Source organism: Tenrec ecaudatus, chromosome 2 (genome assembly GCF_050624435.1).
Source record: "Tenrec ecaudatus isolate mTenEca1 chromosome 2, mTenEca1.hap1, whole genome shotgun sequence".
In the NCBI taxonomy this organism is placed as follows: domain Eukaryota; kingdom Metazoa; phylum Chordata; class Mammalia; order Afrosoricida; family Tenrecidae; genus Tenrec; species Tenrec ecaudatus.
In genome coordinates this window covers 206548956-206561500 of record NC_134531.1, presented here as the reverse complement: position 1 = coordinate 206561500, position 12545 = coordinate 206548956, and the positions used below count along the sequence as shown (strand labels likewise).

General features: G+C 54.8%; 1 protein-coding gene across 2 annotated transcripts in view; it reads right to left on the bottom strand.

The window, feature by feature from the left end:
- LSS (lanosterol synthase) overlaps nt 1-12545 on the bottom strand; it is a 31668-nt gene that overhangs the window by 8522 nt on the left and 10601 nt on the right. Inside the window, exons 4-17 of one of the 2 annotated variants that reach the window (XM_075542184.1) lie at nt 12036-12144; nt 11374-11495; nt 10976-11072; nt 9349-9487; nt 8879-8987; nt 8202-8320; nt 7241-7338; nt 6991-7018; nt 6520-6576; nt 5112-5183; nt 4710-4760; nt 4265-4414; nt 3675-3771; nt 2616-2721 (exon numbers count right to left, since the gene is read on the bottom strand). In XM_075542184.1, coding sequence (XP_075398299.1) covers nt 2616-2721; nt 3675-3771; nt 4265-4414; nt 4710-4760; nt 5112-5183; nt 6520-6576; nt 6991-7018; nt 7241-7338; nt 8202-8320; nt 8879-8987; nt 9349-9487; nt 10976-11072; nt 11374-11495; nt 12036-12144 — 1354 coding nt within the window. The remainder of the gene's footprint in view (nt 1-2615; nt 2722-3674; nt 3772-4264; nt 4415-4709; nt 4761-5111; nt 5184-6519; nt 6577-6990; nt 7019-7240; nt 7339-8201; nt 8321-8878; nt 8988-9348; nt 9488-10975; nt 11073-11373; nt 11496-12035; nt 12145-12545) is intronic. The other variant, XM_075542185.1, reaches the window with a different exon arrangement.

Genomic DNA, 12545 nt, shown 5'->3' with positions numbered 1-12545 from the left:
GGTCCTTCCGAAGCTCAATGAGGGAAGCCTGTGTACACGTCTCTGTTATCCAAAGACCATGCTTTACTGTAGGAGAGTGGTTTGGGATTTTTAGGTTGACATGCTTTAAAAATCGCTGCACACAGAAGGCTTTTTCTCTAAGGATAAGTCCCGTATGGTAGAAAGGACCATAAAGCAGCTTAAGGACTGAGGACATGAACAACTCTAGATACACATCATCATCATCATCCTGCCAGGGGCTTCTTCCTCCCATACGGGGTTGCTACAAAATGATAAATAAATAAATAGGACAGCACCGCCTGGTGGCCACAACCACCTGCCAGAACAAACGGAAATCGCTCCACAAAAACACAAGCGATGGGATCCTAATGTTTCTGGAAATTAAGTTTAAAAAACTTCTCAATAACCCATGGATCAGAAAAGCACACACAAGAGAAATTGAAAAATATTTCCAACTGCACATGTTGCACTTACTTGCCCTCTTAAATACTTCTCTAAAATGGAAAGATGCAATTCATTAGTCCAAGCATCCATCCAAGAAGTCAGAAAGAGTATGTAGAAAAAAATAATAAAGAGCTGTGACAGATGATACCCAAAATAAAACATATATATATATACATATATATAGGGGGCGGGGTTTGTTTGCCACTGAGTTCCTTTGAACCCACAGGGGCCCTAAAGACAGAGAAGAGCTGCCCCACACGTTTGCTCAGGCTGTAAATCTTGATGGAAGCTGACTGCCTCATCTTTCTCCCACCGAGTGGATGGGAGTTTCAAACCGCCAGCCTTTCAGTGAACAGCCGAGCATTTAACCACTGAGAAGCCAGAGTTCCTTTAAAGCCAAAATAGTACATGGAGAAATAAAAGAGATATCTCCTAAATAGAATCAAAGCCTGAAGGTGTTGTCTTTAAAAACATTCATAAAACCATTAAGCTTCTAGTAAGAATGACCAAGAAAAAGAGAGAGCTGCCCCATCCGTGGTAGAAGTCCTGCTGTATTTGAAACCACCTGGGAAAAGTTTTGTGTCCATCAATATAGAACTAAGGTAAAATAGAAGCACTCCAAAAACTGACACAAATAGACAATGTATACAGTCCAATAACTGCTAAAGAAATGGAGCGTGTCATATGACACTTTTCTCCAAGAAAACTCCAGGGCCAGCTGGAATCACCAAGGAATTTTCTCCATCACAGGACGAGAATATAACACTGCCGGGACGGCCAATCTCCAAAGAATGAAGCGTCTCCTCCACCACCACAGGAGAGTGGGTAAGGAGGGGAGAAGCACAGACTAGTATCTCTCGTAACGGTGGTTGCCAAAATCCTGAAAACATTCTTCAAGTGGATTCCAAAATCACAAAACAAAACAAAAACCATGGAACCAATTGCCATGAGTTGCTTCTGGCTCCTAACAACCTGGTAATACAGAACAGAATTGCTCCCTGGGACTCGGGGAAGTAAATCTTCATGGAAGCAGCTCGCCTCGTCTTTCTTCCGACAATAAACAAAAAGGGCCATACAGCATGACCTATCTGCCAGGCTTTAGCATCCAGTATATAAAAGGACTATCAGCATGACTTAGCACACCAGGTTTAGAATCCAAAACTCGAACCGTGTAATCACAGCAAGATGAGGGAGGAACCTAGGGCCAGCACACAACAGCATGTTCCACCTGTAAGAATGTCCCTAAGCAACAGAAAAGTGGGTGAAGGGGGATGTCGGACAGATTAAGACATGACAAAATAATTTTTAAATTATCAAGGGTTTGTGGGGGGCAGGGAAGGAGGGGGGAAATGAGGAGCTGATACCAAGGGCTCAAGTAGAAAGAAAATGTTTTGAGAATGCTGATGGCAACAAATGTACCAGTGGATTGACACGATGGATGGATGTATGGATTGTGCTAAGAGTTGTATGAGCCCCCAATAAAATGATTTTAAAAAAGAAAAAGAATGCCCCTAAGAAAGGGGCACACATGCACCCCAAAAGCAAGAGTGCTTCGTAATAACTCCAAACTAAAAGCAACTCCAGTACCTCTCAACAGGCGAGTGCATGGAGAATTGGGGTCTTTCCATGCAAACGCCTATGGCAATGGGTAAAACAATCAACGACCGCTACCCTCGATGCTGGCTGAGTGTCACGGCCTCAGTAGTCGGGGGAGAGTCAGGAACCATTGGTGCACACGAGGCCAGGGGAGGCAGAGGAACCCAGGCAGCTGATGGAGAGGTCTGTCTGTCTGGATGCTGATGACAAGACCTCACTTAGGGCTCGGGGACTTAGTTTATATGCTGTTCTTCAGTGGGAAAGGCTTACTTACTATCAGGCCATGTGGACACAGTGAAGTTAAATGTCTTTAAAAAAACATTATTAAAAAAAAAAAAAAACATTATTAAGGTGTAGAACAGCATCCATTTTTACAGGATCACTGTGGATATTCTGGTCCTCCGGACCCATAACTGGTCTACTTTACAGCAAACAACCGACTTTTGGAGCATGACAAAGCTATTCTGGATCTAAATGAGTTGTATCTACAGTCTCTTTCTGCGACAGGCCACCCTTACCGAGAGCTGAAGAGATTTTCTCCAAATTTCTAGGGGACAGCTAGGGCCCGGGCTCACCTGATCTCATCTGCCCTGTGGTCCGGGAACTGTTGATGGAAACACATCAGTGCCTGCATCACGGAAGAGGTGCACTCCACATATGTGTAATCAACCATGATGTTGCCTAGGAGGGAGAGGGGCATGAGCCCAGGCAAGTCCGGGACAAGCAGGCGCCCCCATTGGGCAGAGCCGGCAGTGCACAGCCACATGTACCTCCAGGATGCATTGACACATGACCTGGGTGAACCCAACCTGGGCCACAACAGAGGGACTCACACTAGTGTAGTGCCTTGGTCCCCAGCCTGTCCATGGGAGAGCACTGAGTGAGGGGGCGACAGGAGGCTGTATCCCGACAAACCCTAGATGCCATCCTGTCTCCTGAGGATGCCGGGGTGGCCCCACCCAGGAACCAGAAAGCACGTAGGGCGGCACAGGTCAGGGCCCACACAGTGAGAAAGAGCCCCTTTTGCCAACACAGCAGTCCATGGGCGGATGCTTGAAAACATGGGGCTATCAACCGGGACTCAACATTCCACCCAACCCCCCCACAGGGTCAGTGCAGCGGCCTCAGAAAGAGGTTCCCCCACTAAGGGAGACCTTCCTGGAGGATTCACCTGCACTCAGCTTTGCCTTGTGACCCCTTTACACCCTAGAAATTTGCAGCACAGACAAGCGCTACCAGAAACGCCCCCGGCTTCATTCCGCACTCAGATTTGAATTACCGCATGTACTCAAGTATAAGACGAGACGCCTAGTTTTACCACAAAACTGGGGGGCTTTTCAGCATGAAAACGTGCTGAAAAAAACTCGGCTTATACTTGAGTATATACGGTAGTCAGCGGGCATGGCAGGTTCAGAAATCTTTCGCGGTTGCAAAAGTGTTCACCCCCCGCACATTCATAATGGTGTCATGACCCACAGTTTCCGAAGCTGGGCTCCAGAGTACAGGGCGCTTGCTTCCCAGGGCAGTTTGGGGAGTACTCTCTCACTTCAGGGCTGTTGCTGGTCTGACCTGGGCATGGGGAGGACCAGGTGCCCTGGGCCATGCACCTGTGTCCCTGCTGGCTGTATACTCACTGAAGATCTCTGAGGCGTTCAGAAACTCTAGAAAGGCTGATCCACGCATGGTCTCATATGTGGAAAACCCTCCATCCGAATTCCTCATGTTCAGCAACTAAAACCCAAGACAGGTCATCAGAGCCCAGTGCCATCAGGACTTCGCAGCAGCACCAGGCCCAGAGTTCCAGGGGGCAGAACAGGCATGGGATGCATCCCCAGGTTAAACTACACCCAGGCCCCAGAACAGTGGGTTTGGTGCGTGACAGTACAGGAAGAAGCCATTCACTAGTCAGCCGGGGACTGCCGGCAACTGGTATGAGACTGGGAGGAGAGAGATAGGCATGTTCAGATGCACCCTGCCCCACTCCTGAAACACCCTGAGAGCCTCATGTAGGTGTGGCCAGGTCCCAGATGTCCACACAAGGTGAAAAACAAGTGGGGGTTGCAGAGGTCTCCTCGCAGCCCTTGACTGCAGCCCACCAGGGCCACACCCAACCTTGAGCTTCCACATCCCAGCCAGTCTCCACCCTCAGGAAGCTCTTCCCTCCAGGCCCGTGTAATATGCTGAGGCTGGGGCCGCTGTCCCCCACCCAGCCCAGCGCTCTTACCACATTGACTGCATCGTACAGCCTCTCAGGGGGTACAAGCTCAGTGATAAAGGGGCATTGCTCCTGCATGAGCAGCAGGGACTTCAGTCCCTCAGCTGTGCAGTCAGCGACAATCCAGCCGCATTCCCGAGTGCTGAAGGCGAAGCCACCCTGGAAGCAGAACCCGGTCTGAGCAGCAGTCACCAGAGACCACCAGGCCTCCGGGATCCAGTCTTACCACAAGGAGCTGGGCCCGACGTGCTGCCTCCCTTTGTCTCCCCACAGTGGCTGAGCAACTAACTGGCCCAATGGTTACTGAGTGTTTGGGCATGTGCACCTCCCCACAAAGTGGCAGTTGGTGTGGGGGGCAGCCAAGTTCTCAGTGGGAAATGCCTTCAAGCATCCAGGTGACCACACATGCAGGTAAAAAAAGTACATGGGGGCCTTAGGACAAGCAGATGGGTACCTTGCTCATCTGGCGGTAGTATTTCTGATAGTCAGGTACGTTGTCCACGATCTAGGGAGCAGTATAGGAAAGGCAATAGAGCTATGTCACCACCACCTGTATTTGGGGGACAAAGGGCTGGGAGATGCCAAGGTAAGGAGTGCATGGGGGAAGGGAGCTACTGCCACTCAGGCCCACGATGGACCGCCCCCACCAACTCCAGACAGGGGCCAGACCATGGCAGAAGTGTCACGGGCCCCTGGTAACCTTAGCAAGAGTGCTCATGGAGAAAGAGGGCTGGAGGCAGACTGCAGGAGGCAGAGCAGAGGCAGGGCCAAGTGCGGCGGGGGAGGGGGAGGAGGAGAGGAGTGGGCAGGGGAAGGGGCAGGTTGGAGAGGGAATACAGCCAGTTAGCGGCCTCACCTGCGAGATGCGGAGAAATTTGTGCGCTTGCTGCAGGCAGGATGTGAACTCGGGCAAGTGGTGCGCGCCAGCCTGTGAGACAGCACAGCCTGCTGACCCACCCGCCACTCGGCTCGTCCTCTGCATGACCGAGAGCCCTCCAAGGATGACAGTCCCCGTACCCACCACCCTGACCTTCATATAGTTCTCTCACACTGGGCAGAGAGCGGGGCTGGGGGCTGGGAGCTAGAAACTGCGTTGTCCATTTCAAAATGTGCTCAAAGCAAGCACCACATCAGTTCAAAGCGAAAGGCATCCTCATGCCGAATCCTCAGAGCAGCCCCAGCCCGGCCTCCTCAGCCCGCAGCTAACCTCCCCTCTCGGCCTGACCTGGTCTTCCCTGTCCAGTGGAGCTACATCTGAGGACAACTCAGTAGCGTCACCGGGGCAGGAACTGATGCCTCAAACACACCCCCTGCCCTCGGGGAAAGTCCCCATCTGTGGGATGCAAAGGGTTTTTCCCCAGGTTGTCTCCCCCAAACATATGCCAAACCTAAGACGCTGCTTGCTACACATGGTATATGACTGTACGCTTGGAGGTCAACACAAGCTAGGCAGAGGTTACTCTCCCTGAGGGGTATCAGCCATCCAGAGCAACCAGACTGTATAGTCTGTCCCACCCTAAGTAGAGCCCACTCCCTTCTGATAAGGGTAGCGGATTGTTTCCCACTCAAGGAGGACCGAGGTTAGGCTTCCATCTTGAGTCTAAGTCTGTCCATCTTGTCACATGTGTACCCAAGTCCCTCCCCTTCCTATTACGTGTACACCCCTAGCTCATCCCCTTCCTGTGATGCGGACACCTATTGTACAGCCCCTTCCTGTGACATGTGTGGTTACCTGTAATCACGCCCCTAATATTTAGGGGCCTTGGCCAGAAATAAATAGGAGATGCTTTCTCCTCCCCCATCGTCTTCCCACTCTCTGTGAAGACCTGACTGCTGAGATCATGGCAGTCCTGGAGGTGAGCATGCTACCATAAAATGTGTGACCCCTTTATTTCACGCTCTCTCCTATCTTCCATGACTTTACTATGATCTTTATATATTATAACCATACAATTGCTCCTATGGGCCCCCATGGATGTTAGAGGCTGGTCTACTCTAGCACCCATCCCAAATGAGGGTGTCTGGGGCCCATTGATATAGCCCAGCTCGGGAAATGGGCACAGATATGGGGGCTTGCAAAAATCAGTGAGGGAGCCCCAAATCTCATACGGATCAAGACCAGAAATCTCCCCAGCCAGATCACAAGACCTGGGTGAACAAAGGAGTTAGCACAGAGAAGGCACACTGGGGGGAAATGTGGGGAGGTGTGGGAGAGAGCGCTTGGAGCTGCGCACAGGGGCAAGTGACACAGACTTAACACCTACCTCCAGGAAGGCTTGGATGGTAAATGCAGTGTCCCAGAGCTGCGAGCCGTTGGTACCCTGGGAACAAACATGGTCACTGTAGCAGGAAGAGCAGCACCTCCTTCCCCATTCATATCTGCAGGCAGCACTGCTGGGCCAGCTCTGACCCCACCAGGGGCCAACAAGAATTCTAGAGAGGGCTGCCACTTTAGGTGCCACAGGGGCGGCAGCTCAGGCTAAAATGATGGGGAAGGTGGAGGGTGGTGGAAGGATAATTGCCAAGTAGCCCATGCAGGTGTGTTGCCCCACACCCAGGGAACACTGCACCTCATGAACTACCAGAGGCCCTTCGGAGCAGACTGGGATAGGGCTAAGGGACACACACACAGCCAAGTTGTTAGAGAAAAGGGGCCTGAATCTGAGAAAGCCCAACCCAAAGTTAACAAGACTAGCAAGGGCATTCCCCTGACCACCCCGTGGTCCAGGTCCTACCTGCATGTTCATGCCATTGAGGTCCAGCCTGGGAGGAAGAGACAGGCGTCAGGGAGATCAGCTCCCTGACCACTCAGCTTCATCTTGTCAGCAAACCGCTCAGGCAGAGGCAGTCTCGCTGGCTCCAAAGCTCTGAGTTCCTGGTCAGGAGCGCTATTCCCAGACCCCGTGGCATCGTGGTCCCTGGCCTGAGGCAGGGACCCTCCCGCAGCCATGCCCACAGTGTTCTCAGGTAGGACGGTTCACTCACCAGAGGTAGTCAGGGATCCTGTCCACATGTTCCTTCATGGCAGGGGACGTCGGCCCATCTACATGCCACCGAACCAACATGTTGATAACCTTAGAGATCTGCGGACGTGCATTTCGCTTAAGCATGAGGTCCCCTGGGCCCCACATCACAGGTGTGGTTACCCAACAGACCCCATGAACATGGACAGCAGGCAGGGTAAACAGACCTATGGGTCTGTGCCAGGTGGCCCTGTGGGGGTCCCATGCTGCTGAGCTGAGACCTGATCTGAGCAGGGACCAGGGCTCTCAGAGTATCCATTAATGGGATTGCTCCCAGTTTGTGGGAGCACAAGAGGCAGTGGAACGGCCAATGAGCCCCCTTTTCTTGGAGCAGAATGGCCCAGAGCCTACGCTTCCCATCCAGGGAAGCCCCTGGTTAGTGAGCTCAGCAGTCAAATCCCGAGACAGCACATTTCTAGCTCATCCAAAGTCCAGAAGCCTGGCTAAAGCTTTAAACCAAAGCCTCCGGGCCCCCTAGCCCTCCTCAATGGACACAGGGATGCTCTCTGTTAAGCCAGGTATGATCAGGGGCCTGTCACGGTGACACAGACCTGGCTCAGGGCATGAGACGCTGGGCACTATCTCCTGAGTCACTTAGAAGTCCTCAAAGAGTAGAGCAGACAGTGGGCGATGTGGGGCAGGAGTGGTCCCAGGGGAGAAGCGGCCCCTCCCAGCCAGAGGGAGCAGAGGTCATGAGGAGAAGCATCCCAAGCCCCCTCAAGAGACCAGACTGGCGATGGTGATGAAGTGACACCCCCACATTCTCCAAGCTGGTGGGGTGGTGGGGGGTACACAGGCAGAGACGTTTCAGTCAAGGGTGCCTCAAGGACCCCTCTACCACCATTGTGAGGTCTAACTGCTGACCCTGGGATCTCAGCACACCATGCCCCGTCAGAAGAGGCGGGGCCGAGCTGGGCACTGACCGGGCCAATGCTGATGCAGTTGGTGAAGCGGTCATCGGCTACGATGTGGTCATACAGCTCTTGGAGGACACGCTGCCGCAGACTGGTGCTGTGGTGGCGCTCATACAGGTTGAACAACACTGAAGTCAGCAAAGGGAGGAGGCTGTCAGTGGACCCACCCTCCGTGCTGTGCAGGAGCAGTCTCAGGCCCCAGGCAGGACTCACCAACTCTCCTCTCCCCACCCCCACCCACCACCTGACTCAGGAGATGTTCACTATGGCCCCACCCATCCAGGTCTGCTGCTCACAGGCGGCCCAGTTCCCCATGTGAGTGGTCAGGGGCATTGTGAGCCAGATGCAGCCGAGCAGCAGTCAGCCTCGGCAGGCCAGGGAAAGGAGCTACTCAGGGCACTGGGTGGGTGGGGAGCCAAGAAGGAGCAAGACCAGCCTCCCCACACCCTGGCCAGTGTGGGTCTGCTGCCACTGTCGGGGCAGGACAGCCAGTGTCTCCACATAGCCCAGCTCTGCAGTCTTATCGGCTGGACGGGCAAAGGAGCCCACCGTGGGACCATTCTCGGGTAGGGGGGCTTGCTGGAAGGGAGAAAATGGCCAGGTCCTTTGTGATGTGACTAAGGGACTGCCCTCCATCGCCCCGGCATGTTCCCTACACACATGGACGTGCAGCTGGGGACACGCACTTAACAGGGCATTGAGCAGCCAGCTGTGTGGTGTGTACTGGTCATCGGGTGACACTCGGTTCCTCTGGGCCGGCCAGTTGATGCTGGCGTAGTCCTCCAGGTAGAGCTCCTAAGGGGAAGGGGGTGCCTGAGTCACGGGTGGGAACAGAGAACCCAGGCCTAGGCATTCACAGCAGATGACAGATGGGCACATACACTGGGACCAAGTGCCACTGGGTTCACAGGGAAGGATGCTCCTGCCACGAATCCTAAGGTCACTTCACCAGGTCATGGCCCTTTGGAACAGCTCTGTGGACCATCCCTGCTGCAGATCACATCCCCACCCACTGTGTCTCTACTTCTCTTCTCCCTCTACTACCGTCCTACCCTCTCACCAGGTCAGGTTTACCTGACTCCAGTGGGGACTCCTGCCACCCCCTGCAATGGAGCCTGCAGTGTGGATGTGCATCACCAGACTGAAGGGCTCTCACCTGCCGCAGGCTCTGTACCAATGGGTCATCGGCGGGACATGACAGCCTCTTGGCGTAGCAGTAGCTCATGGGCAGGTAGACTTGGCGGCAGTGGCACCAGATGTTGGAGGGGTGTGCAGGGAACCACGTGGGCAGCAGCCTGGGGACAGTGGCCAGTCAGCGGGTCCTGCCTGCCGCTCAACCCACTTCCACAATGCAAGAGGCCTTGCGTGTGGACCAGGCAGAGCCACTCTCCAGGCCAGCATGGGCCTGCCACCTGTAGCTGCACCCTCACAGAGCACCAGGCCAAGCCACCACGCCACAACAGTATGGCAGCTCTAGCTCAGCTTGAGGTCCAGACCTGGCTTCGGTCTCCCAGTGGAGACTAGTAATGTCAGCGCAGGGCTGGGCTCCATCGGGCAGCGTTTCCAGGAATCTGCAACTCTTAGGCTGATGTAGAGAACACTGTGGTTTTCTCAAAGCCCAAGTCTGACATGACGACCGCCCTTCCCAGACAGCCTCTGCACTTGTGCTTGGCCGCCAGCTTTTTGCTCCTTTGACAAGGGGAGTCACCTGTGGTCCAACGTGTGGGGAGAACTCTGGTCCTCCATGTGGGCGCACTCACACCACTTACCCTCGGACAGCTCAGGCAGGCCCATCATCCTGCCTCACCAGGCATTCCCACTGGTGTCCCAGCCTGACCTGTCTCCCCACCCAGTACCCCTCACCCAGCCAAGCTGAGACATTGCCCCCGTCCTGCCTCACACAGCCCACCTACCACCTATAAATCCCTCTGCCAGACCCCTCACCTGTACCTCTGCCCCCTACACCTCTGCCCTCCCTGTCACCACCAGGTGACTGCTGAGGTTCTCTCACTAGACCCTCCACCGTGGCCATCATAAGTCACCTCCTAACATAGAAGAAACCCAGTGGGGACCCTGCCTCTGTGCTCATGGCTCCCGGCAGAGACCTGGCCCTGCCCTCATAGTCCCCAGGGTGGCCGCCCCACCCTCAGGGCTTTGTCCAAACCCTCCTGGGTGGCCCCTCCTGCAGCACAGGAGGGCGAGGGGCCTGGATGCGTGCGCATAGCAGCCATCCTCAGACACTGCTTACAGGACGAGAGGAGGGACTCGGGCCGACGGTGCTGCATGTATGACGAGTACTGCAGCTCCATTGTTTTGTTTTGTTTTTTTCATAAAACACCTCAGCTATCAAACAAGTCTTTCAAAGTATGAATGTTTCTTTGGTGAAGTGCGATGCTGGCGACTTAGGTGACCCATCTCGGGCAGAAAAGCCTGGGGGGGCGGTGACGGCAGCGACACAATGGGGGCTGTGCCGCCCCCCTCGGCCTCCAGGCATCACCACAGTCCCTACAACTGGCAGGTGCGGGCACACAGGTCCCACGGCAATACCCAGGCTCCCCACACCCCATGGCCCGGCCAGCAGCCCCAGGCCACAGCTGACCTTCACACAGTTCAGCCTGGGAGACATCTGGTGCACCACCCGACCCTGCCCACGGAGTCCAGAGCCCACCCACAAAGGGGAGCCTCAGGACAGTGAGCAAGCACAACCACAAGCTCACCACCGGGGGGCCCAGGCGCCACTGCTCCCCAGGTGTGAGGTGGTGATGGCATGGGGTCACACATACCACATCTCCGGGAACAAGCTGTTGATGCCTTCCCAACTGTACACGTTCAGCACACAGAGCCAGAACTTGCCCCAGGAAGGGATGAGTGTCGCACCACCTGAGACAGAGAAGAGCCTGAATCACCTTCATGTCACCTGCGAGGGACCAGTGTGCTAAGCCTGCAGGAACCATGTGCGTGCCTGCTGTGAGCTCTCACATCCCATGAAAGAAGGTTCCAGGACCCACACCAATGCCTGGTCATGCTGCTTATCAACCACGGATGAGGTGAGACAGCTCCTTCCAGCCTCTGCAGGCTGGCCCCCTGCCTGCATCTTTCCCACTGCACCAGTGTCCCGCGTGCCTGAGCCCTCGGCACCACCCGCCCTCGGCCATGCCCCGGCACGGCGCAGCAAGACTACCTTTCTTGTGGAGAACCTCCCGCGCTCGCACAATGTCAGGGTGGTCAGGCCCCAGGCCCAGGATTCTTAAGGACACATAGTTGAGGGCGGTCCCCAGCACCGTCGACTTGCTCTCGATGTGCCTGCAAACCCAGGGTGTGGGTGCGGAAAGACAGTCTGTAATGTTCCTAAGGGACTGGGGGAGACACTCGGGGAAATTATCCCCGGAAAACAGAAACATGGTCACACAGGCACAGCCACCATCCATGATCACATGCCCCCCAAGGACCACAAAGCAGAGGCCAGGTTGCAGGCAGAGCCCATCTGTCCACATCTGTTGGCCATGTCCACGGCACGTTACCAGGCTCAGTCAAAGGGTAGCGCCACAGCCAAGGCGCACGTGCGCACGCGCACACACACATGCATCTAAAGTTAACACCAATAAGTATACATACACGCACACGCACATACATGCACGTGAATATCCATGACGCTGCTCCACTCAGACTAATGTAAGCACATTTGCATACCTGTGTGTGTACATGCCTGCTTACATGCACATACGTCATGCACACGTACACATCTACATCCCACACACACACTTCACACAAACATGCATGGACACAGACATACAAGTGCAGGCCTTCACACATGCACATGGTGACGCGGCACAGTGCACTCACAGGCCCCAGGAACCGTCGGGAAGCTGCGTCGACCGCAAGTACCGCACTATCTCTTCTCTCCAGCCCGGCTGCAGCGGGATTTTGGCCACGTAGGTGGCGATCACGAGACCTGAGAGGCCAAAAGGACAGTCCATGCTCGAAAGGCTCCAAGTACTATCAAGAACAAAGCCCTGTCCTGGAAAAGCCCCAAAGCAGGGCTGTCCCGGTTTCCGTCTCCCCGCAGGAAGACAACCCCCGGGCTCTTCCGAGGTCCTTTCCAGCAGGACCTCTGCCGGATGGCCAGGATAGGTCAGCAGCAACCGGACATGTAATGCTCCCACGGGCTCACTGAGCCCCTTGCCAGCCACACCGCTGGCTCACAGGGACCCCAAATCCTGCTTAGCAACACTGGGAGCTACCCAAGGACCCCGGAAAGTTTCAGGTAGGTGGCCCATAAGGAGATGGTTAGGCTTGGCTCTGACACCTCTTGAAGACACAGGCAGATGACACGAGGGGCCACCTCTGGGGTCA